The sequence below is a fragment of the Pelophylax lessonae genome (assembly GCF_965119305.1).
Source record: "Pelophylax lessonae genome assembly, chromosome: 4".
NCBI lineage: Eukaryota > Metazoa > Chordata > Amphibia > Anura > Ranidae > Pelophylax > Pelophylax lessonae.
Window position 1 is genome coordinate 21,789,449 of NC_138771.1, and position 27,139 is coordinate 21,816,587.

At 45.8% G+C, this 27,139-nt stretch overlaps 1 protein-coding gene across 1 annotated transcript in view; it reads right to left on the minus strand.

The window, feature by feature from the left end:
* Positions 1–26,349, minus strand: part of LOC309554371 (gonadotropin-releasing hormone II receptor-like) — a gene marked incomplete at its 5' end in the record, with an annotated part of 55,273 nt that extends 28,924 nt beyond the window's left edge. The window contains one exon of the mRNA XM_082256036.1: positions 25,840–26,349. Within this exon, the coding sequence (XP_082112162.1) occupies positions 25,840–26,349 (510 nt within the window). The remainder of the gene's footprint in view (positions 1–25,839) is intronic.
* Positions 26,350–27,139: the final 790 nt, after the last annotated feature.

Below are 27,139 nucleotides of genomic sequence, written 5' to 3' on the forward strand. Positions count from 1 at the left end.
GGCACAGACCCTCTCCCAATCACAGCCTGCCTCTGGCACACACCCTCTCCCAATCACAGCCTGCCTCTTACACACACCCTCTCCCAATCACAGCCTGCCTCTTACATACACCCTCTCAATTGCAGCCTGCCTCTGGCACAGACCCTCTCCCAATCACAGCCTACCTCTTGCACACACCTTCTCCTAATTACAGCCTGCCTCTGGCACAGACCCTCTCCCAATCACAGCCTGCCTCTTGCACACACCCGCTCCCAATCACAGCCTGCCTCTTGCACACACCCCCTCCCAATCACAGCCTGCCTCTTGCACACACCCGCTCCCAATCACAGCCTGCCTCTTGCACACACCCTCTCCCAATCACAGCCTGTATCTTGGACACACCCTCTCCCAATCACAGCCTGCCTCTGGCACAGACCCTCTCCCAATTACAGCCTGCCTCTGGCACACACCCTCTCCCAATCACAGTCTGCCTCTGGCACACACCCTCTCCCAATCACAGTCTGCCTCTTGCACACACCCTCTCCCAATCACAGTCTGCCTCTTGCACACACCCCCTCCCAATCACAGCCTGCCTCTTGCACACACCCCCTCCCAATCACAGCCTGCTTCTTGCACACACCCTCTCCCAATCACAGCCTTTGAGGCTGATACTGCTGAGTCTGTATTGGCTCCACCAAATCAGCAGTTCATGTCCCCAGTGACACATTCTGTGGTTGCTATGGGATACAGACACACTCTCTCTCTCCTTCTCTAACCTCCATGCTTGCTCTCTTCTCCCAGGGCTCCTCTACATCTCTCTCTCCCATGACTCATGGCCGGGTCTCTAGGCACTTTGTGCTGTGGGTTCAGTCCCAGAAAGTGGGGGTATCAGCCGTTAGTGGAGGTGCCAAGCAGGGCCGTCTTTAACACAGGGCAATAGGGGCAGCTGCCCCGAGCCCAGTCATTGTTGTGAGGCCCAAAGCAGCTGCCCCTTGAGCCGGCACTGCCCGCAAATAGTTGATGAGTGGATTCAGGAGGGAACAAGAAAATGTTTGCCCAGGGTCCAATCAATATTAAAGACGACCCTGGTGCCAAGTACTTAACCCCCTCGACTACCAGAGAAATTGTCACCCCTGCTAGCCACCCGACTCCTAGCTGATTGGTTGCCTTAAGCAATGACACATATTGTAGTCGTCAGTAATGACATATTACCGTCCAATGGGCAGTACTCGGTGCTATGTATTGCATTTTCCTCTAGCTCACCTTTGAGAGACTGCAGACCAGGAAAATAACAGTTAACGTTACTGAAGAAAGGCAAACATACAGTAACAATACTTATAAAGCAACTTCTCACACACATTCCATCCCTGTGTCTAGCATCTGATCAGCACTGCCGAGGGGCAGTCGCCAATGGCGAGGGGCAGTCCCCCTGTCAGAACACAATAGCTCAGTGGGGAGATAACTAACTATGCAACTTTACTACAGTGAGCTCCTCTCAAGCCCCTCCGTTTTTTTCCAGTCAGCCCAGCAGTTCCAGGCTTTAGAGTCAATGATTGGCAGAAAGTCCCTAAAGTCAATAAGTCCACAGCTGGCAGTTAAAGCGGAGTTCCACCTAAAAAAAAAAAAAAAATACATAAAAATACCCCCGAGACAGTCAGGGCTAGTGCATTCCACAATGGATAGCCTCTGATATGTCCCGGGTTGCACTTACCTGCAAGAAGAACTACTTACCTTAAAAATGTATTATCCAGCGCTGCCATCTCAGGTGTGGGCAGCTTGAAGCCAGCGCGTCCTCTTCTGTGTCCTCTTCCGTCCTCTTCGGTCCCACGATGCACTGCACCGGCCCCGCCGTCACTTCCGGGGCTGCAGCGTCATCCCTGCACAGGTTCTGGGCATGCCCAGAAGCTGTTTAGCAAGGTATGACGGCGCCTGCACCGGAACTGACGTCGGGGCCGGTGCAGGCGCATTGATTCCTGGGAGCGATGACGTTCAGCTCCCAGTAATCATTGCAAACCAGGAAGTGACGGCGGGCCGTGGCCGCAGAGGGAGGAAGAGGAAGTAAGGTGAGTATATTTTCTTCTAAAACAAGGTAAGTGAAAAACAAAAAAAATTGCGAGTATCCATTTGTTTTACAGGTGACCCGGGGCAAGAAGATGGACCAAAGTAAAATTTTAGGGTGGAACTCCACTTTAAGAGTCCATAGAGTCCTCATGTTCCCAGCCCCTAAGGGAACCCCGACTGGTACGACCAGATGGGGGCACACACCAACAGAGTAACGTCCTACATCTTGGCAGTGTTTCCCAGTGGCTCTCTCGGGGCATTTCAGAGAACCCTTTTTATGTAGATCTCTAGAAAATTGGCAGGAAAATCTAGAAAAATAATTCCTCAGATCCACCGCACATCTACATTGTAACAATTTGCACCTGGCTGGCTCAGTTAATTTGAGGACATGAGCACAGACAGGAAAAATCAGCCAGCATGACCCAGATAGCTGTAGATAGAACATGAGTCAGCACAACGTTTTTGGATGATGATCTTTGTGCAATGTGTGTTTTACGAAAATTGCCGTGTGATTCTTTTGTGTGACAATCGTTGCAAAATCGCACTGCATTTAGGGTGCCATTATTCTTAATGGGTCACCAAACGCGAAGCTATTAAGAATAATTGCACCCAAACATGAGTCACGTGTTTTGCCGTAATTAGTATTCGCATCTATTCTGCCGGCAATTCCAAATCGGCAAGTGTGAATGCAGCCTTACTGAGCAAACTACATAATGCCCCTTTCACACATATGGTCCTTTCAGTTCATTAGTTCAGTCACGTCAAAATGTATCAGTTTTGCATTCCTTTTTCATCCGTTTTTCATCCATTTTTCATCCGTTTTTCATCCATTTTTCATCCGTTTTTTTTACATCTACTCCAATGCAAAAACGGATGAAAAACGGACCGTTTGTCCGTTTACATCCATTTTTCGTCCGATCCGTTTTTTTGATGGATGAAAAATAGGGCATTCATATGTTCCAAAAAACGGACATTGACGGAAGCAGATGAAAACGGATGTTAACGGATGATCATCCGTTGTCATCAGTTTTTACATAGAGCTGCATTGATGTCCATTTTTCATCCATCAATGAATGGATGAAAAACGGACAAACAGACGGTATGTGTGAAAGGGGCCTAAAAGAAAAACGTCACCATGTAAACAGAATCAAAAAGAATTTTCATCCTCTACATTTATTTATTTTTATTTTTTTGCATATATAGCGCCATCAATTTACGCAGCGCTTTACCATACCTCACAACTTTTTGAGATGGGAATGAGGGACAGCTATTAGCAAAAGTATGTTGGCATAGGACACGCACCCTGCCATGCCCCCTTAAAGAAGAATTACACAAAAAAAAAAAGATTAGTTAAACCCCCCAAGTGCTTTTTTTTAATCACTACTATTTCTTTATACTGGCTTTTGAAATTTACAAATGCAGCAATTTAGAATTAGGATGAAAGGTTTCGCACTGGGAAACATTCATGTCTTTATGGACCTTGCTTTGTGCACTGGTGCGCAGTCATGTTGGAACAGGAAGGGGCCATCCCCAAACTCTTCCCACAAGTTGGGAGCATGAAATTGTCCAAAATGTCTTGGTATGCTGATGCCTTAAGAGTTCCCTTCACTGGAAATAGGGGGCCAAGCCCAACCCCTAAAAAACAACCCACACCATAATCCCCCTCCACCAAAAGATTTGGACCAGTGCACAAAGCAAGGTCCATAATGATATAGATGAGTGAGTTTGGCATGGAGGAACTTGACTGGCCTGCACAGAGTCTTGACCTCAACCCGATAGAACACCTTTGGGATGAATTAGACCCGAGACAGCGAGCTAGGCCTTCTTTTCCAACATCAGTGCCTAACCTCACAAATGCTCTTCTGGATAAATGGTAAAATATTCCCATAGACACACTCCTAAACCTTGTGGACAGCCTCCCAGAAGAGTTGAAGCTGTTATAGCTGCAAAGGGTGGGACAACTCAATATTGAACCCTACGGTCTAAGACTGGGATGCCATTAAAGTTCATGTGCGTGTAAAGGTAGGGTCCCAATGTTTTTGGCAATATACTGTGTTTCCCTGAAAATAGGACCTATCCTGTTTTCTAGGATGGCTGCAATTTAAGCTCTACCCGCGAAAATAAGCCCTAGTTAAAGTCCTTGTAAAATCATGTAATCCACGCTGAAAAAAGGATTATTTAATGTCCAGCGCGTGTCTTTATGTAACATTATTGCAGAAAATATCTTATTTACAACGCCGCTGGGTGCTCATGTGACCCATCGGAGCTCTCCTCCTCTCCTCCCGACTGATGTCAATGGCCCCTCCCTCTGTAGTGCTCAAAGCAGGCTGATGTTAGCGGGGATCTCGGCATCTCCCTCTGCAGTGCTCGGAGCATGCTAACGTCAGCGGAGATCTCGGCATCTCTCTCCGAAGTGCTCAGAGTGGGCTGACATCAGCAGGGATCACGGTATCTCCCTCTCCAGTGCTCGGAGCCTGCTAACGTCAGCGGAGATTTCGGCATCTCCCTCTCCAGTGCTTGGAGCGGGCGGACGTCAGCGGAGATCTCGGCATCTCCCTCCACCGTGCTCGGAGCGGGCTGACAACAGGGGAGGTCTCGGCATTTCCCTTCGCAGTGCTTGGAGCGGGCTGACGTCAGCGGAGATCTCGGCATCTCCCTCCGCAGTGCTCGGAGCGGGCTGACAACAGGGGAGGTCTCGGCATTTCCCTTCGCAGTGCTCGGAGTGGGCTGACGTCAGCGGAGATCTCGGCATCTCCCTCCGCAGTGCTCGGAGCGGGCTGACAACAGGGGAGGTCTCGGCATTTCCCTTCGCAGTGCTCGGAGTGTTCTGACATCAGCGGAGATCGCGGCATCTCCCTCTGCAGTGCTCAGAGTGGGCTGACAACAGCAGAGGTCTTGGCATCTCCCTTTGCAGTGCTCGGAGTGGGCTGACATCAGCAGGGATCCCAGCATCTCCCTCCACAGTGCTCGGAGTGGGCTGACATCAGCAGGGATCCCAGCATCTCCCTCTACAGTGCTCGGAGTGGCCTGACGTCAGTGGAGATCTCAGCATCTCCCTCCACAGTGCTCGGAGTGGGCTGACATCAGCAGGGATCCCAGCATCTCCCTCCACAGTGCTCGGAGTGGGCTGACATCAGCAGGGATCCCAGCATCTCCCTCCACAGTGCTCGGAGCGGGCTGACATCAGCAGGGATCCCAGCATCTCCCTCCACAGTGCTCGGAGCGTGCTGACGTCAGTGGAGATCTCAGCATCTCCCTCCACAGTGCTCGGAGTGGGCTGACGTCAGCGGAGATCTCAGCATCTCCCTCCACAGTGCAGTGCCATCTTAAGAGCATTATAGGCCCCTGGGCAATGCAGTGCACTGGGGCCCCGCCTACACAATCACCAACGAGAATAAAAATGCAAATTATCGATAAGGTGATATTTATTGGTACAGCAGTGCCAGGCTAATGACAGCTTCCAAGTTGGGCGCCTGGGTCCGGTGAACACATGGACGGGAGTCGGACTCGACTGTCCTGTGTGCGCCTGTTCCCGTGGAGGCAGACAGGCATTCCTGCAGTTGTGGGTTCCCCCTCCACGGCCCAAGTGACCTGACAGCACTTCAGGGCCGACAGGCACTTGCCACCTGCTAAGATGAGCAGGTGGGATGCACATTGGAATCAGGACTAAAGCTTGGCTGGGGCGCTGGACAGGTGGGGCCCCCCAGTCAAGTGGGGCCCCTGGGCAACTTCCCAGCATGCCCATTTGGTAAGATGGCCCTGCCACAGTGCTTATAGCAGGCTGACGTCAGAGGAGATCTCGGCATCTTCCTCTGCAGCGCTCGGAGTGGGCTAACGTCAGCGGAGATCTCCGCATCTCCCTCGGCACTGCTTGGACCTCTGGCGGGTCATGTGAGCGCCCAGCGGCGCTGTAAATAAGGTATTTTCTACAATGTTAGATAAAGACAAACACTGGACATATTATAAACCATTTACAGAGCGGTTTAAATGATTTAACAAGGACTTTAACTAGAGTTTATTTTAGGGATTATAGAGTTGGTAACTCCTGAGCTGACAGGGAGGGAGAGGGGGAGTGAAGACAGGGGACAAATAAGACATCCCCTGAAAATAAGCCCTAATGCATCTTTTGTAGCCAAAATGAAATTAAGACCCAGTCTTATTTTCAGGGAAACACAGTAGTGCATATTGTACATTCACTTCAGTCCCTGCCCTCAAGGAGCTTACAATCTAAGGTCCCCAGCTCACATTCATACATACACATACTAGAGCCAGTTTAGACAGGAGCCAATGAACCTACCAACATGTCTTTGGAGTGTTTGAATTATAAAAAAAACAAAAAAACTTACTGGTGCTCTTTATCTTTTTTATAAAGCTAATATCATGCCATATCCCCCAGGATTACATACAGCAATCTCAAATATAGAAAATAAATATTTTATTCACACTATAATATTCATAAAATGTACCACTAACGATTCATTAAAGGTCCATCATATAGTACACAACTGCAGAACATACATAATGCAGAGCCCTGCATGAGCAAAGAATCACAGCAAGGCAGCTAAATGGTCATCCCAGAAATATCCAGATATGTCTGAATAAAAAACTGCATAAAAGAGCAAGCAAGACAACCAAGTGCTATCCCCGGTAACACAAAATGAACAAAATAATACAATGATTTACAAAAAGTTTTGTTTGTTGCAGGATTAATCAAGAGACTAGGAATTAGAAAACAAAGACTGAAGCTGCACAACAATTGTACAATATCTGAGTGATTATTTCAATACTGATTGTGATGGCACGGCATTCTCATCCTCGCCCTGCCTGAAACTTCTCCAGCTTGATGGATAACATTCTAAGTGTCAGCAGACTGAGAGTGATATTTACTAAGGGTCGGTTAGCCCCGCAGTTAACGCTTTACATTCAGAACAATAGCTGCCACCAGGTGTTTTATCTGAAACATGCACCATTCATAGTATCTGCTGTAGCAATTCTGACCTTACGCCTTTGATACAAGCTGTCACGCCAGACAGGAATTTGACAGAGATTACAATATAGTAACTGTTTTAGATTCTGTATATATTCCTACAGAACAAACAGTGCGCAGTCCACATGGGCTTTGCTGCTTAACTGTAGAAAGGAAACAAGAAAATGTATTCAAGGAAAAGACATAAAGCATACCATAGATGCAGCTACAATCTTATAAACACTGCCATCTACTGGTTGAAGAATATATCTCTACTAAATACTGATGTACATTCGATCTCTATCCACTCATCTGTAGAGAGTTCTGGTCCGACTTAATTTATACATTTTCATGTACCTTCTCTTATTAGCAGCATTTTCATCTTGAATTTCCAGGACTGGTAGTTCTGGTTTGTACGATTTGCAAATGAAAGCTTTGTTGCACCTGTGTTAATGGCCATTTTCTGTTATTCTTTTGTAATCTTTTTTCTGTTCCTGTATCTTGGACTTATCTGCTGTAACTGGCTATGACTGGGTTCTCATTTTTTTCTCTGGGTGGGTGTCAGGGCCTATAACCTGTTAGAAATTCTTTATATAGCCCTACAGAACAAACAGTGCAACGTCTACATGGGCTTTGCTGCCAAACTGCAGACAGGAAACTTTATTCAAGGAAAAGATATAGAGCAACCCATTCATGCAGCTAAAAACCTATAAACACTGCCATCTACTGGAAGAATATATTGCTACTAAATACTGATGTACATTAGTTGTTGCGCAAAATACAATTCTGTGTTCCAACACCCACTCAACAACAACTCCTTATATTAGTCCCATTTTGTATCTCAGTTCCAAAAATCTGTTTCTTGTATGGGGTTTTATAAAATGCGGTGCTTCACTTATGTTTCTCATGATTTGGAAGTCTTTGCATCTCATCCCATGAATCTGGCTCTGGTTTTAATGCTACGGGAGCAACATCAGACAGACGTTTGGTTGGGATGCCTTTATTGCTTCTGCTGGATTTGCAGATTGAAGCCTCTTGTAGCCTAATTTCTTCTTTTACAGTATTTGGATTGTCTGCATTATTTTTTTTTTTGTTCTGTGTCACTTTGTTGCTTATCTTCATGTGGCACCAATGTGGAATTTCTCTCAGTTTGAAGTGTTTGTGTTAGTTCATGCAATTCTGAACACACTGAAGTTTCAACCGACAATTACACTTCTACTAATGGTTACCTTGTTTGTGTCTTGGTGTAGAATTCTGTATCCCTTTTGAGATTCACTGTATTCCACAAGTACACCTTCCTTTGCACAAGCATCCCATTTAGTATTTTTTTTTTTTGGGATGTGCACATAGACTTTGCCTCCAAAATGTTTTAGATGGTTCAAATTCAGGGCCCTTCCATTCCACAGTGCATATGAAGATTTCTTAGTTGATTTTTCCGGTAGTCGATTTTGGAGATAGCACGCAGTCATAATTGCCTTCCCCCAGTATGTGGTTGGCATATCTGCATCAAGCAGCATGGTTCCTCCACTCTCACATAGAAAACGGTTCATCCTTTTTGCAACCCCCGTGTTGTTCTGGGTTGTATGGTACAGTAGTTGAAATATTATGCCATGCTTTCTGAGAATTGCCTGTGTGTTATCACCTGTATATTCAGTTCCAAGTAAATTGTTGCTTACTTGAGCTAATCACTATTCAAGTTTCTCTGGTACTTAACTTTTTTTTTAATCAGAAAAAAATAAATCTTTATTGAACAACGTTTCATTACATGACATATGGGCAAATAGCTATAGCTGTATAGGCATGACATTACCAAAAATGACAAACATTGACCTTTAAGTGCACATTCACAGTAGACAGAGTTGAATAGTAGCATAATCCATATAAACAATGCACATAAATCAACCAATCACATGGGTCAGGTACCTTTTATAATAGCCAGATACATGTAGTCATTACATAACATATCCGTATATTAAGACTGAGCCATTTCCTCAGAACTCTGAGGACAGACCAAGAAACTATAGAGATTAAAAGAAAAACCTGTTTTTGATATAGGACATATCTCCACTAGATACCTGGAAGGTTCTAATATCCCCACCAGGCCGATCCCGGCCCCCCTCCCTCACCCCTGACATCAGTGTTGTGGTTAGAAGGGTCTAACCCTGTAAAAATCTGTCTTTGATTAGTTGATGTGGAGCTAGGCCTGGAACCTCCAACCATGGATGCCACAGAAAGTAAAAAAATTTTGCAGCACCCCTATGTATGTAGGTAAGTGTCTCGTGTATTAGCACATTATTTACACGTTCCTCCCATAAACGCCTTGTGGGCACCCGCGAGGACAGCCAGAATTGAGAAATCAGTTTGCAGGCAATATATAGCAACCTTAGAATTGATACATGTGATTGTGGCGTTAAGGAATCTACTGTCAAAGCGCCTAGTAGGCACACAGAGGGTTCAAGATTTTAAAGTTAAACACCTTCGAGATTGTGTTGAGCACCTCATTCCAGTAGCGTGTTAGTTTTGGGCATCTCCAAACCATATGAATAAGGTCAACATGATCCCTCTCACACTTTGGGCATAAGTGTGTGTCTCGCCTGCCCCATTTATACAACTGGACTGGTGTTCTGTATGCCCTATGCAGTAGGAACATATGGGAGAGCTTATGTGAAGTCAAGACGGAAATCAGTTGGGGGGAAGAAAGGCACATCTCCCATGTCTCATTATCAATGGGACCTATATCCCCTTCCCAGCCCTTCCTACATGGCAAAGAGTTGGGGTCCTGGTTGACTTAAGCAAGGAGGCCATAAATACTAGAAATCATCCCTTTTTTATCTTTCTCTAGAAATACATCTCTTACTATGGCATGATCAGTCAAAAAAATGTGAGTGCTTCATGATTGTATCTGGAGGGCGTGCCTTAATTGTAAATATCTGTAAATTTGGGTGTGTGGTAATTTAAATTCTGCCTGCAGTTCCTGAAAGGATTTAGGAATCACACCTCTACATAATTGGGATATAAGTCGGATACCCATGGCTTCCCATCCTATGAAGCCTTTCAATTTTAACACCTCATTGTAATTAGGATTACACCATAACGGAGTAGAAGGAAGGAATCCACTAATTCTCAACAGTTTTTTAACTTACTTCCATAATGTTTTGAATAGGATTATGGTGGGGGCCTTAGGATCTAGATGACTGAACCCCGCTTCTAAGCATGTTAGTGTGGATCCCACACTTCCAAGGGGGGGGTGAGAAGAAAATGAATGGGATCATGAGGGACTGGAACATCCCAGCCACCCATTAACTGAATCTGAGATGCTAGGCAGTAGGCTCTAGGGTGAGGAACTGACATTCCTCCTTGTTCTTTCCCGTATTGGAGGGTCGAAAGACTTATACGGGCGGCTTTTTTATGCCATATTAATTCTCGAAATTGTGAATCAATACGGATAAACCATCTCCTCTGTATCCACTCCGGTGAGTTGTGAATAACGTAAAAGAGTTGAGGTGCCCATATCATTTTCTATAAGGTTAATTCTGCTGACCTTTGATAACGGCAATTTGGACCACGTGGTACATTTGTCACGAAATTTACGACGGAGCGGAGTTAGGTTTAATTCCAAATATTGGGATGGATCTGAGGTTATTTGTATTTCCAGATAGTTAAGGGATGCGGCTACTTGGATAGATTGAGCGCATAGGGGTAAAGGGTTGGTAAGGGCATCCAGCGGCATAAGAACAGATTTGTTCCAGTTAATCGAAAATACAGATAAGGTACCAAGCTTTCCGATAAGTGACATAACGGCCTCCAGAGTATTCTGTGTGTCCCCTAGATATAGGAGAGCATCATACGCATACAACGAAACAATATATGTACCGGTTTTCCTTCTAAATCCCATAATATTCTCTGAGGAACGCAATTTTGCAGCCAGTGGTTCCAATGCTAGGGCAAACAACAGAGGTGACAATGTGCACCCCTGCCGCGTACCCCTAAACAAAGGAAAGGGGTCCAATTAGGCTCTGTTTGTCATGTACCTGGGTGTCCTTGAACCGGGAGATTCCCTGTTCCATAGCTTGCTGTCTTATCTGTTGTGCCACAAAGAAGCTCTGGAGTTTTTGCAGTGATTTTCCAGCCTGATGCTTTACTTTTGGACTCACAAGCTCCACCTGCTGCCAGCTGCAAACAATGTACAATTTAACCAGCTGTGAACAATGTACAATTTACTCAGCCTTCAAAAAGTAGCACTTCCTGTTCTTCATTGCCTGTTTGTTTGGAATATCTTCCTGGGTGTGCTGCTTGCTCTTTGATAGACTTTCGTGTATGAACTTTTGCTTGTATTCTTGACCCCTCTTCAGCCTGCCGAATCTGTACTTCACCGCCAGCTTGTGTATGACTTCTGCCTGCCTGACCATTCTTTGGATTACGTTTGGATACCGATTTGCCCGATCTGTTGCCGGCCTGATCCCTGACTACGTTTTCGCCTGAATCCTCAGCACTCAAACTCCACTTTGGACTTTACCTAACAGGTACCTAACACCGTTCACCCTAATTCTAGCTGTAGGTTTAGAATAAAGCACTTTAAGTCATCTGATGAAGTTAGCCCCCCGACCCATACGCTCCAGCAATGCCCATAAATACGGCCACTCAAGGCTATCAAAGGCCTTGGCCGCATCCAAGGACAGGATGGCCCTGTTGCTGGGGTTGTCCACTGGGGGCTGTAGGTTTAGAAAAAGTCTCCTGAGATTCTGCGCAGTAGATCTAGTTGGGATGAAGCTAGATTGGTCTCTGTGCACTAATTGCTGTACTACTTTAGCCAATCCGGTTGCCAGGACTCTGGCTAGAAGATTAATATCAGTTGGGAGAAGGGATATCGGTCTGTATGAGTCTGGGAGCACAGCCTCCTTTCCAGGTTTCAGAAGGACAATGATTATCGCCTCATTCATGGATGCTGGTAACACCCCTGACTGAAAGGCATCATTATAAACTTTTAACAAAATAGGCATTAATGTGTCAGAGTAACTCTTGTATACCTCAGTAAGAAGGCCATCTGCTCCCGGGGATTTGTTATTATGTGATTGCGATAGAGCCAATGAAAGTTCTTCCACTGTTGTTAACGGGGCGTTTAAATGTTGAGCTTCAGCATTGGGCAAACAAGGTAATGTGCAGCCATCAAGAAACTCACTTATCTCTAAATCAGAGGGCTGCACTTTGGAGGAGTAAAGATCTGCATAGAATGCATGAAAACCATATTCGTGGTTTGTGTGTGCCTTACCCTCTTATGATCAATAATATATGTTATAAACGAAGAGGCCTGCTGAGTTTTGGCAAGCACCTAGCAAATGGCCAGTGTTCTCCCCTCCTCAAAGTGTTTCTGTTGGAGTAAGAAACGCTTATTTTTGGCCAACTGAATGGCTACCTGCCTGGACAAGGCCTGGGCTTCTAGCCAGGCTCTCTTTGTGGTGTCATTGGGGTTAGCAATATAAATATTCTCCATTCGTTGGGCTTCCCTATAAACCGTTTTTTCCCAAGTTTTGGTTTCTGACTTAGTATTGGATATGATTTTAATGAACTGCCCTCTCATATAGGCCTCAGCTGTATCCCAAACCACCCCCAACTCAGCAGTATCTAAATTATTCAAGAAATAACCAGCCAGTAAGTTAGGAATAGGGTCCGGAGCAGGAAGCAGGGAGAGCCAGAAGGGGTTCAGCTTCCACAACGCCCTCTTCGATACACTGGGGACCGATAGTTTCACCCATAGTGGAGAGTGGTCTGAATGTGTCTATTTTCATTGTTAGAGGAGTGTAGCATTGGCAGGAGTGCCACGTTCCCCAGTCCCATGTCCATTCTAGACAATCCACCATGTGCTGCTGAATAACATGAAAACATTTTGGTTTCCAGGTTGCCTAAGCCTCCAAACGTCTGTCAAACCGAGCTCTCTGATAAGACAAGTGTAGCACTGCCCCCTAGGGAGATACTGAGTGTGGATTCCCCTGGGTTACCCATAGCAACAGTCTGTAAAACTTATCACTTTAAGACTTGGCTCAGACAATGAACAGTACAGTGGATTTGATTTTTGTGTTTTATTTTAGAACTTGGTTGGGAGAAGGGATGAGTGGGATACAGCAGGGCTAGGCCGCTGCTTCACCTTGCCACTGAACTGAAGTAGAAAATAGCTTCCTGACTGAATAACTCTTCAGCGTCCTGACTTGGCACCCCCTTTCTCACTTCCCATGCATGCTAGCCCCTTGTCCACTGACTCTCCACTGGAGTGGTCCCCTTCCTGTGCAGACCCCTGGCAAGCTTCCCGGTACTCACGGACACTATTTTTCCCCGGGTTGCTCTGCCTTCAGCTCCACTTGTCAGTATCCTGGACCTCCTGGATCCGCATCACACACCTGGTCCACTAGGCCAACTGCCTGTGACCACCTTCCTTGCTGACAGGAGGAGAGGCAAACCGTCACCCTCCTCCTGGGACCTGGCAAAGATGCCCTGTCACATGTGCCCCTGGCTTTTATGACCCATCCCAGGATGCACCACTGTTGTGCCCTCCCACTGGGACAGTCACAAAAGCCTGTGTGTCACTGGCTGAGTTTCCTCCACTGGTCAACAGTCTCCCCTATTGGATACAGTGGGGACACTCCCTCAGACCAAGTGAATCACACATGGACACATATAACAGGCAAAACTACTGATCAGGCTCCCCTGATAAGCAGATGGAGCAAACAATGCTTTTCCCTAGCACCTACCTCGGAGGGTGCTACACAAGCAAAAGGGGTAGGTCCAGTGCTGTATTTTGGCCTAGGCCGACAAGGCCCAGGCCTAGGGCGGCACTTTGCAGGGGGGCAGCAAAAAAGCTGCACACCGCATTGAAAAAAACAGCCTCCTCCCGGCGCCTGCAAGGAAAGGGTCCCTGCCGGCTTGCGCTACACTTTTAGTTTAGTGACAGTATTATGGGGCGAATTGGGCCAGAGGGCAGGGTCCAGGAGGCAAATCAATCTGGCATCCCCATAAAGCAGTCACACTGCTAGGCTGCACTAATGGGCACTGATAGGCTACACTGGTGGCCACTGATGAGGCTACACTGATATGTTGCACTGATGAGGCTGCACTGATGGGCAAAAATGAGGCGGCACTGATGGGCACTGATGAGACTGAACTTATGGGAACTGATAAGGCTATGCTGATGGGCACAGATAGACTGTGGTGTTTAGATGACAGGGCGGGTCATAAACCGGAAGGGGTGTGGTCTTTACAGGAAGGGGTTGGCCATATTTAAATTAGGGGATGCACAAACTTAGTCAGGCATAGGGCAGCACAAAACCTAAATACACCACTGGGTAGGTCTTCCCTTAACCCTAGAAATCTGATGTGAGGATGACAATTTATCCCGTTGGGAGTCCAAGTAATTGCTGAAGTCTCTCACTGCCAATAGTGGCAAATCAGGAAAGCGGGCCATCAAATTAGCTAGGGTCATAAGAACCTCGGATGAGAACGGCGGAGGAACATAGATACCCACAACTAAGCAAGTTTGTCCACATAGATTAGGAGAAGAGGAGGACCCAAGGTGGTCGCTCGTCCAAAGCGGACATCAAAACGTTCAAGTGCATGTAGCTCAGAGCCCACCACACGGGGTAAAATGTCAAAGAAGAACCATAGATGGATTCCAGGTGAACTTGACCAGCATACGTATTGAATACAACAGGTGTAACATCGGAAAAGTGAAACCAAAGTAAAAAATGGAAAAAACAGTGCAGTACGGCCAACCGAAACACAAACCAACCTATGAGGTATACTTGTAATCCAAGTGGAATTTCCATCCAGGGGCAAACAGTGGAAACTCTAGGGTAGAATATAGAGCATCTCCGCAGCGGTATGGTAATTCGAAGTGCACTTAGTTGATGAAGACGAGATCCCATTTGGAAGTGCAGAGGGATGGTATTAGAAGAGATTAAAAAAAATTCAAGGCAAGGTGTTGTACCCCCTTGGGGGGGAATCAGGGGGCTGATGGGCGATATACTTCACTTTAGTTGTGTAACCGACACAGTGCCTTGAAAAAGTATTCATACCCCTTGACATTTTCCACGTTTTGTCACGTTACAACCAAAAATGTAAATGTATTTTATTGGGATTTTATGTGATAGACCGACACAAAGAGGAACATAATTGTGAAGTGGAAGGAAAAAAGATAAATAATTTTCAAAATGTTTTACAAACAAATATGTGAAAAGTGTGGCGTGCATTTGTATTCAGCTCCCTTTACTCTGATACCCCTAAGGCTCCGTTCACATGTAGGCGTTTTGGGGCATTTTGGGGGAGTTTTTCTGCTCTAGGATCAGCTCTCAAAACGCCCAACAAGACAAATCCTATTCATTTCAATGGCCCCTGTTCACATCTGAGCGTTTTGACGCTGTGAGCAAAACGCCCAACGCTCAAAAAAGCACTTGAGCTTCTTTTTGGGCAGATTACCGGCGTTTTCCATTGGTCTCTATTCAATCTAAAAACGCCTGCACAAAAAACACCTGTAAAAACACGGTAAAAATCGCGGTAAAAATCGATGTAAAATCGCTGTAAAAAACGCGTGAAAACGCTACGCTCAGGTGTGAATGTAGCCTAACTAGAATCTAGTGGAACCAATTGCCTTCAGAAGTCACCTAATTAGTAAATAGAGTCCACCTGTGTGTAATTTAATCTCAGTATAAATACAGCTGTTCTGTGAAGCCCTCAGAGGTTTGTTAGAGAACCTTAGTAAACAAACAGGCCAATTAACACACCAGACAGGTCAGGGATAAAGTTGTAGAGATGTTCAAAGCAAGGTTAGGTTATAAACAAATATCCCAAGCTTTGAACATCTCACCGAGCACTGTTCAATCCATCATCCAAAAAATGGGAAGAGTATGGCACAACTGCAAACCTACCAAGACATGGCCGTCCACCTAAACTGACCGGCCGGGCAAGGAGAGCATTCATCAGAGAAGCAGCCAAGAGGCCCATGGTAACTCTGGATGAACTGTAGAGATCCACAGCTCAGGTGGGAGAATCTGTCCACAGGACAACTATTACCTGAGCACTCCACAAATCTGCCCTTTATGGAAGCATGGCAAGAAGAAAGCCATTGTTAAAATTAAGTCCTGTTTGCAGCTTGTGAGAAGCCATGTGGGGGACACACAGGGGCAGACTGGCAACTTTCAGCCCAGGGGGCAAGTACAAACCAGAGGCCCATGGTGCAGTGACTCGGCCGCCCTCCCACTCTCCCTCTTCCTGTGTTCCCTTTGACCCCCATTCCAGACTGAAGCTTGCTCCAGGTACTCTCTACTCACTGGCTGAATCTGGCCAGGGGGTGGTTGGGGGGAGCTGGGACAGCTCGGTTGGGGCTGGCAGAGTCTCCAGTGGGGCATGAAACCGGCCTCTGCACAGACAGAGTGTACACCATCCATGCTGGGGGGGGAGAGGGCTGCGCTTTGTCCTTGTCTTCATCTCACACTCAGTAGGTCAGTGGTTGGGACTTTTTACTTTTATTCACCAGGAATCCTTTAGGCATGTCTGTGGCAGAAGCAGTGCAGCCTTTTTATGGGGGCATCAGAGCGGCCCAGGGGGCAATTGCCCCCCTGCCACCTGGCCCAGTCCTCCCCTGGGGACACAGCAAACATGTGGAAGAAGGTGCTCTGGTTAGACAAGACCAAAATTGAACTTTTGGCCTAAAAGCAAAACGCTATGTGTGGCAGAAAACTAACACTGCACATCACCCTGAACACACCATCCCCACCGTGAAACATGGTGGTGGCAGCATCATTTTGTGGGGATGTTTTTCTTCAGCAGGGACAGGGAAGCTGGTCAGAGTTGATGGGAAGATGGATGGAGCCAAATACAGGGAAATCTTAGAAGAAAACCTGTTAGAGTCTGCAAAAGACTTGAGACTCTGGTTAAGGCGAATAAATAAATTTCTGTCATTTGTCACATGACTCGTAGCTCCTGATTCAACTGGTGTGTTGATTCAGAATTGGGTTGCTTAACCACTTCTGGAACGGAAGATTTTCCCCCTTAACCACTTTACCACTAGAGCATTTTGCTGTCTTACGTCTGGGCCACTTTTTGCGATTCGGCGCTGTGCAACTTTAACTGACAATTGCGCGGTCATGCGATGCCGTACCCAAACAAAATTTACGTCCTTTTTTTCCCCACAAACAGAGCTTTCTTTTGGTGGTATTTGATCACCTGTGCGATTTTTACTTTTTGCGCTATAAACAAAAAAAGAGCGTTTATTTTGAAAAAATAACAATATTTTTTTATATGAAATTCCCCCCAAAAAAGATGTAAAAAACTATTTTTTTTAAAATTTTTGGTCAATTTGTTTTTTGCTACCTATGTTTGGTAAAAAAAATCGCAATAAGCGTATTTTGATTGGTTTGCGCAAAAGTTATTGCATTTACTAACAAAGGGAAAGATTTATGTCATTTTTGGTGTTTTTTTTTTTTAACGAGTAATGGCGGCGATCTGCGATTTTTTTTGCGGGACTGCGACATTGCGGCGGACAGATCGGACCCTTGACTGACATTTTTGACACTTTTGGGGGTACCAGTGACATTACTGCAGTAATCAGTGCTATAAATATGCACTGTTACTGTAAAAATTACACTGGCAGGGAAGGGGTTAACTTTATTGGAGAGGGAGGGGTTAATGTATGCCTGGTGCTTACTGACATGTGGGGGGGGGGAGGTGACTGTGTGAGACAGGGACAGATCGGATATCCAGCTATGCTGAACACTCCGATCTGTCACTCCCTGTCACTTAGGAGATCCGCCCGCTCTGTTTACACAAGCGGGCGGATCTCCAAACTGGATTCCCCGACGATCGTGGCAGAGCAGCGGCGATCGCCGCCGCTCCTCCCCTGGCCCGACTCCCGCTGTGAATGAAAACAGCGGCAGCGCGCCTCCGGCGGCGCGTGAGCGCCGCCTACAGGGGGAGGAGTCTGGCGACGTAGGTCTACGTCGTCAGACGGGATCGTGCCACTTTGCCGCAGTAGTACTCCGGTACATAGCGGTAAAGTGGTTAATGACCATGCCATTTTTTGCGATTCAGCACTGCGTTACTTTTAACAGACAATTGCGCGGTCGTGCAAAGCTGTACCCAAATAAAATTGACGTCCTTTTTTCCCACAAATAGAGTTTTCTTTTGGTGGTATTTGATCACTTCTGCGATTTTATTTTTTGTGCTATAAACAAAAAAAGAGCGATAATTCTGGAAAAAAAACAATATTTTTCACATTCTGCTATATAACATTCCCAATACAAAAAAAAAAAATAAAAACCAAAACTTTTTAACATTGTAGGCCAATTTGTATTCTGCTACATATTTTTGGTGAAAAAAAATCCTAATAAGCGTATTTTGATTGGTTTGCGCAAAAGTTATCGAGTCTACAAACTAGTGGAGAGATGTATGTAATTTTTATGCTAATGGAGACGGGGCGCTTTAATAATTTTTTTTTCATATTTATTTTATCTATTTTTTATTTTTACACATTTTTTTTTTTTTTTTAAATGTTGGAAAATTGTATTCCTATTACAAGGAATGTAAACATCCCTTGTAATAGAAATAGGCATGACAGGTCCTCTTTATTGTGAGATTTGGGGTCAAAAAGACACAAAAAAAAAGTAATTTTTTTTCCATGATGAAAAAAAATTGGCTCTTTAAATATGTTGCTAGGAGACTACGTTTTGACTTTGCACCGGTCCCCCAAGACCATAGAGTCGAGTGGGGGCCATCTTGCCCTCACTCGACTTCCTGCCTGTGAGGAGCGTGAACCGGATCGTTCTCCCTGCTGCCGGCGGGTCTGGTAAGCGGGGAAAACGACTGGGAAGCGGCGCCGCATCGTAAGGGTGATCCCGCGGCGAATCTGCCGCTGGGACCACCCTTATGTGAAAGAGGACCGCCTGCAGATTAAAAAAATACTGGGGTTATGACAGCTATCTGCTGCCATAACCCCGGTATTTAACGTCAAAGTACCAACGTAAATCTGCGGTGGATGGTCCGGAAGTGGTTAAAGAAAAAAAAATAGGTTCAAAATCACTTTAACCACTTAAGCCCCGGAGGATTTTCCTGCTAAACGACCAGGGGGTATTTTGCGATTCGGCACTGCGTGACTTTAACGGACAATTGCGCGGTCGTGCGACACTGTACCTAAACGAATTTGACGTCCTTTTTTTCCCACAAACAGAGCTTTCTTTTGGTGGTATTTGGTCACCTGTGCGATTTTTTGATCACGCGCTATAAACAAAAAAAGAGTGTCAATTTTGCAAAAATAACAATATTTTTCACATTTTTTTATATGAAATTTCCCCCCAAAAAAATGTAAAAATCTAAATGTTTTAACATTTTCGGCCAATTTGTTTTATGCTACCTATGTTTGGTAAAAAAAATCGCAAAAAGCGTATTTTGATTGGTTTGCGCAAAAGTTATTGTGTTTACTAACAAAGGGAAAGATTTTTGTCATTTTTGTTGTTTTTTTTTTTTAACGAGTAATGGCGGCGATCTGCGATTTTTTTTTTGCGGTACTGCGACATTGCGGCGGACAGATCGGACCCTTGACTGAAATTTTTGACACTTTTGGGGTTACCAGTGACATTTCTACAGTAATCAGTGCTATATATATGCACTGTTACTGTAAAAAAAACACTGGTAGTGAAGGGGTTAACTTTATTTGGGAGGGAGGGGCTGTGTGTGTCCCTAGGGGCGTGCTTTCTACTGTGATTGGCTGTGTTTACACAAGCTGCCTGACTTTCTCCCTCTCCCCCGACGATCGCCGAGTGAGCGGCGGACATCGGGTCCGCCGGTCACACGCGCGGGGGGGTCTCCGGCGGCGCGCGCTCGCTCCCCAGACCCTCCCAGGCTAGTGACGTTAATTAACGTCACTCTGCCTGGCAGGGGCTGACCGCCGCAGTAAATTTACTTGCGGCGGTCGGCAAGCGGTTAATTTATATGTATAAAATACAGTAGTATAAATGATACTTTAGTAGCTGTATTTAAAACAAGCCGTGCAGTTTTTAGTCTGTAATCTATGGAGAATTTCCTTTTACACTGGCATATTGCTGAATATTAGTGGTGTTGAGGGATTTTTAAATTATAACATATGGCTGTACACAGACTTGGAACATAAAAAAAAAACAAAAAAAAAAACCTTACTACTACGTAATCCATAGTATCTATTTTTAAAAGGTTTGTCTTGTTAGGTATCTATTGCAGAATTAAACTAAAAATCATAGGAGCAAGTCTAGGCATGATCGGAAACGAAAGAACAGATACAAAACAATTCAACACATGACATCACGGAATTTTCCTATGAAAGTAACCTCTTCACTTTCCACATGAGACTAGCATTCAACAAAATACGGACGAAAGATCGTCCGATAATCTGATCGTGTGTACGAGGCATTAGGGTGTCTCCACTCCAGGTGGAGGAATAATAGAAACATCCTTGGACAGCAGCATTGTCCGTCTGGGAGGAGGGGAATGTTAGATAAAATAGCAGATTTAGATTAACTTTTTATTATTTATTTATTATTTATTAATGTAGCACCCTCCCAGTTAGGTAGGTGCTAGGTAAAATCATCTATTGCTCCTTCTGCTTATCAGGGGAGCCTGATCTGTTAGGTGGCCTGTTACATGTTTCGAGGTGTGGTTCACTGGGTCTAAGGGAGTATCCCCACTGTATCCAATAAGAGAGCTTGTTGGACAGTGGAGGAAACCTAGCCAGTGACACATTAGCTTTTGTGGGAGTCCCAGTGGGAGGGCATTCTTGCAATGCATCCTGGGATTGCTCATAAAACTAGTAACAACAGGGACTTGCTCACCCGGGACTGCTGCCATTAAGAGAAAGCCTTGTATTTTTTTTTTTCAATAAATACAAGGCATGCTCTGATTAGTTGAGGTGTGGATTGTGATGTCACCACCCCATCTCTCCATCTCGTCCAATAAAAGAACGCTTTGCATTCATTGAAAAAATGCAAAGTGATCTCGGAATAGAACCTGACCTCCAAGCAGGTTCCGCTTTTGGTACTGAAAGTTAACCCCGAGGCACACTCGGGAATACCGCCAGGAAGGTTAAACAAAACCCAGGCTTCCGTGAATAAAATATGCTTTGATGGCTTTGTCTGAGCCTACCTTAAAGCGGAGTTCCGGGCACAAAAAAGATTTTTTTTTTTTGTGCCCCTCCGCTAGGTATGCCGAACCTGAAAAGGAATTGGATAGTTATTTTTTTTTTTTTTGTTTACTCACCTTTTTATTGAAGATCGTAAATACTCACCTATGACAGCTTCCTCCTCCAGCACCGAGGCTCTCCCCGTCACTTCCTGCCTCGCGATGATTCCTGGGAGCTAAACGTCATAGCTCCCAGGAATCAATGCGCCGCACCGGCCCCGCTCGTCATTTCCGGGCGACGCCGCATTCCCCTGCTAAACAGCTTCTGGGCATGCCCAGAAGCTGTTTAGGAATGCGGCGCCACACCGGAAGTGACGAGAGGGGCCAGTGCAGTGCATTCTGGGACACGAAGACGCGGAAGAAGACAGAGAAGAGGACCGCGCCGGCTTCAGCTGCCCACAACCGAGATGGAAACGCTGTGGAAGAAAATTTCTAAGTAAGTATTTCTTCTAAAAGGTAAGTGCGAACCGGGACAGATCAGAGGCTAGCCATTGTGGAATGTGCTAGCCCTGACTGTCCCGGGGGTATGTTCAGAAATAAATAGTTTCTCTGCCCGGGACTCCGCTTTAAAGAAGAACTTCCTAAAAATAGTCACGGACTGCATAGCAACCAGTAACTGTTGAGACAATGAAGACTTGAGAAGTATATAATGTACAGTATTGTGTATATAGTGCAGGAGTCTGTATGGTAGAGCACAGGGGTTGGGGAGTGTTGCAGTCAGTGTCTGGTTTAGGATACATAACGCAGGGAGAGGGGGAGAGAGAGAGCGGGGGGGGGGTGAGAGAGAGGGGGGAGAGAGAGAGAGGGGGTGAGAGACAATGAGGGGGAACAGAGGGAGAGAAAGGTGGTGATAAAGAGAGAAGTGGGATGAGAGAGAGCGAGAGAGGGGGGGGGGGTAGATAGAGAGGGGGGTTGAGAAAGAGGGGAGGGTGAGAAAAAAAAAAGAGTGAGAGATGAGATAGAGGGGTTGAGCGAGAGAGGGGAGGGTGATGGGGGGGGGGGTGAGAGAGAGGGGGGTGAGAGAGTTTGTAGTCATATGGTGAAGGTAAGGAAGGTGGAAAACTCCCAATCAACCGATGACCTATGGAGATAAGCCAAATCATACAAACATATTGTAAATCCGCTAAAACAATTTATTAAAAGAAAGGGAGTACACTTACAGACATCCAGAGGTACAAGCACATATAATGTACAATCGATGCCAAAGACAGCCTGAATCGATTGTACATTATATGTGCTTGTACCTCTGGATGCCTGTAATTGTATTCCCTTTCTTTTAATAAATTGTTTTAGCGGATTTTTCCACCTTCCTTACCTTCACCATATGACTACACACTGGATTATCCGAGGAAGTTGGTATTGGTTGGGTTGTATCTTCCTCCTCAAGTTGATATAAGTATACTACATGATGTGATGCAGATTGTGCTGGGGTATGATACTCCCGAGGTTCTACTGTTTGGTTATTTCAATATGGTGCCATATGGTGCCATATTGACCCATCACAGGACCTGGACAGACTTCACCCAACTTCCCGCACCTCTTCCATCCTGTCACAGTGGGCAGACACTTTCCTATTAAAAGAAGTGTGGGGAATTTTCACCCACATTCCAGGGAGTACACCTGCCTCTCCTCCACCTACAAAACCCTATGCTGCATTGATCTGGCCTTTGCCTCCTTGGCGGCTCTGAACTGGGTAAGGGAGGCCAGTCACCTCTCTAGAGGGGTTTATGATCATGCCCCCCTGTGTGTCACCCTATTACTCACTAGACCGCATGGTCTGAGGTTGTGGCATCTCTCCAGGTTCTGGGCACTTAATACTAAACTGAAGGAGCCTTTGGAGGAGGCCATTTGCAATTTTTTGGGTATTAAACCAGGATTCTGCGGCTCCGGGTGTGCGGTGGGGTGTCTTTAATGCATGAATCAGGGGGCAATATATTTCTCAAATCTCAGCTCTGTAGAGAGAGGCAGCTTGGTCCCTTGTTGAACTGGAGGAGATGTCTGAGAGGCTAGAGTCGTCATATGTGAGTTCCCCAACTGATGATAACTATCTATTGTGGCAAAGGGCTCTAAGAGATTTGTCTTTGTTTCATACTAACCAAACCAAGAAATATATGCTGCATTCCGCCCAGTGGGTGTTTGAGCATGGGGATAAAAATGGTAGGTTGTTAGATTGGCTAGCCAAGGGGAGGGTGTATTCCACTTATATCACAGGTGTCCGGGGCGGGAAGGGATGTTTGGTTACGTCCCCGCCTCCCCAGGGATATTAACACTTGTTTTCAGGCATATTTTCAGGCTGTTTACTCATCTAGGGCCCACTTCTCCACTTCAGATCTGGAACGTTACTTGGATTTGGTCCTGTTTCCTGAACTGGGGGCTGTGGCTAGGGATAGCCTGGAGGCAAATATCACACTGCAGGAGGTCCAGGTTGCCATAGGTCAGTTACAGGGTGAGAAGACCCCAGGAGAAGACAGGTTGCCCACTGAATTTTATTCTCAATAAGCTGAGTTGCTTGCCCCTAAACTGCAGGCCACTATCTCTGAAGCGTTGGAGATGGGGTATCTCCCGGAGTCCATGGAGGAGGCTATAGTTGTGTTGGTGCCCAAGCCCGGTAAAGACCTGCAGGTGTGTGCATCTTACAGGCTGATTTCCCTGCTCAATGTTGATGCTAAGGTGCTTGCTAAGATACTTGCAACTAGGCTGTCCTCTGTAATTGCTGACCTGATCCATATTGATCAAACTGGGTTCATGCTGGGTAAGGGCACAGACATCAATATTCGCTACCTCTTTCTGAACCTCTCGATTCCCCATGACAATGTTGGCTCCCGAGTTGTGGCCTCACTTGATACCGAAAAGGCGTTTGACTCCGTGGAATGGGAATACCTATGGGAGACTCTCCGTTGCTTCGGATTCGGCCCCAAATTTATACACCTGATACAACTTATTATACCGGGCACCTCGGGCTAGGGTAAGGACAAATTCCTGCATCTCTGATTCGTTCACTGTACAGGGGTACCCGTCAAGGATGCCCCCTCGCTCCCACCCTTTTCGCCCTGGCCTTGGAGCCGTTGGCGATTCTTATTAGGGAGTTCCCGGGGTTCGTGGCTTACGTGTGGGGGTGGGGGGGGGGTTGGAGTAGAAGCTGTCCCTGTATGCTGATGATGCACTCTTTAATCTAAATGATGCAGGAGCTTCACTCATGGCAGCCCTGAATATATTTGATGAGTTTGGATCCTTCTCAGGGATTAACATAAATTGGTCCAAATCTGTCCTATTCCCTCTGGATGATGGCACATCTTCCCTGGCGGGCCCGTCTCCTCTGCGATGGGTCACTCAGTTTCGTTATTTGGGGGTACAGGTCACGAGGGATGTCCGACTATACTATGATTACAATATTTAACCGCTGCTATCCCTGCTCAAAGACAAATGTAATTTGTGGGCAGGGCTCCCTCTCAACCTGTTGGGTAGGATCAGTATCCTGAAGATGATGCTCCTGCCCAGGTTTACTTACCTGTGAAGGGTGATACCTTCACCCTTCTTCCGGGAGTTGGACAGGAATGCTTACTGCCCCAGATGCCACTCTCAATTGGAGACTTACATCCATATGTTCTGGGAATGCCCAGTGATACAAAGGTTCTGGTCCTCAATTTTTGACACACTTAACATAAAACTGGATTTGTGCCTCCACGCATCCCTGGAGCTGGCCCTGCTGGGCATACATGATGATGCCCAGAGACCCCACCATACGAAAATCCTGGTATCAACCCTGTTTTACTATGCCAAGAAGGCTATAATCTGTAAGTGGTCCTCTTCTGCTCCACTTTCCGTTTCGAGCCTGGGGGGCTATGGTTAATGCTGTATTGCCACTGTATAAGTTGACTTATAAAAGTCAGGGGGTGCCCCTGGAAATTTGAGAAGGTGTGGCGGCCCTGGATGCTGGCGTAACTTGTGCCGATCTATTATTGTGTGCCCCCGCCCCATCCTATTTCTTTCTCTCCCCCTTTGTCACATTCTCTATTGAATAGCTCTGTTATTGCCTTATTTTTTTGGTTATGGGGTAACGGCAATCAGGAGTTTTAGACCTGGTGTACTTCCTGTTGTGTACGTCCCCCATGGATTTCTCTCATGCTAGCCCTGGGGTTACTCTGCTCCCAGACAATCACTGGAACCATGTTGTATGATTCTATTATTGTACTTATATACTTATGTATATCCATGTCATAACCATGTTTATTCAGGTTGCATTCTGTTTTGTACTTTGTCAGTAACCTTCAATAAAGCAAACTGATTGTAAAAAAAAAAAAAAATACAAGGTGTTCTCTGATTGGAAGAGATGTAGAGGCAGGTCAGTGACAGCGAAGGACCCAGAAGATCTCGGCAATAACTATAGTAGTGGCGACAAGTATGCAATATGTATATCTATATTCCTCCAAGCTGGACCAATTTAACAATGCAGCTAAAACCATACCTGGAGTTCAACTTTACGTGTAATTCCAAGCAAAATTTTTTTTTGGTGTTTTGAAAAGAGTAGGTTAGATCTCCAGTCCTGGTGACCACAAGTGAGGGGCAAACTCCACAATGGGGACACAGAATTCCACTTTAAATTATAATAGTGAACTTGAATGTATTGAAAAATCATTGACCTCTACCTGGGGTGATGCCAGTAGCAGACTACCGATCCAAGCTGTCCACAGCATTATGCGGTTGCGTTGTCCAGCACTGGTGAAGCTGAGGGGGTACAGGATTGCCCAATGGCGGTCCAGACTGATTACCACCAGAACTAATGCAGCAGAATACATGGCAAATAGCTTTCCAAAATTAAGGATCTTGCAGGAAAGTTCATCTGCATACCACTGAATCATTATATTCCACATGGCATCCAGCGGCATGACCAAGAGAGTCACCAGCAAGTCAGCAATGGAGAGACTGAGGATGAGAATCCGGAGGTGAGACTTACATCTTTTACCACTGATGCTGCACAGAACAGCCACGTTGCTGCATGATGCTATCAGGAAAAAGCAGCAGGTGACACCTACACGAACTTTAGCAGCTGCCGTGAATGTAGGTTCTCTCCAGGGGCCCGGGAATCCCAAAGCTGAGACGTTGGCATCAGGCACTACCAGATGGCTTTGATTTACGATTGCTAGCTGCATGGCCATGTTTAGTCTAAAAAACATATACAGAAAAAAGAAACATTTAGATTAATATGACTTGTAGTAAGGTCAGACTTCATTATTTATTTTCTTTTATAAAATTATTTGTGATCCTCAAACACTTTTAGTGACATCTTAGCTGGCTGAATCAATCAACTTTTTTGAGGACTATAAAACAATAAGTACACCCAACAATTTTTTTTTTAATGTGATGTGAGTAACGTGAGTTAAAACATTTACTCAATGATCAGAGACAGAAGGAGAATGGGCCACCATGAGTCACACCATGACCCAGTGGTTTTGATATTGTAGTCATATATCAGTTAACTCTAAATTCCCCAGAGGCTGATGATGCTGGTGGCAGCACAGTCGCTTAGTGGCTAGCTCTTGGTTGTGATTTTTGTTGGTAGCCCTTGGATGGAATTTTGGTGGTTAGCCCTTGGTTGGGATTAGGTGGTTAGCCCTTGGTTGAGATCTTGGTGGTTAGCCTTTGGTTGGGATCTTGGTGGTTAGCCCTTGGTTGAAATTTTGTTTTTTTACCCTTGGTTGAGATTTTGGATGTTAGCCCTTGTTTGGGATTCTGGTGGTTAGCCCTTGGTTGGGAATTGGTGGTTAGCCCTTGGTTGGGATTTTGTTGGTTAGCCTTGGTTGGAATTTGGTGGTTAGCCCTTGGTTGGGATTTGGTGGTTAGCCCTTGGTTGGGATTTTGTTGGTTAGCCCTTGGTTGAGATTTTGGATGTTAGCCTTGGTTGGGATTGGGTGGTTAGCCCTTGGTTGGGATTGGGTGGTTAGCCCT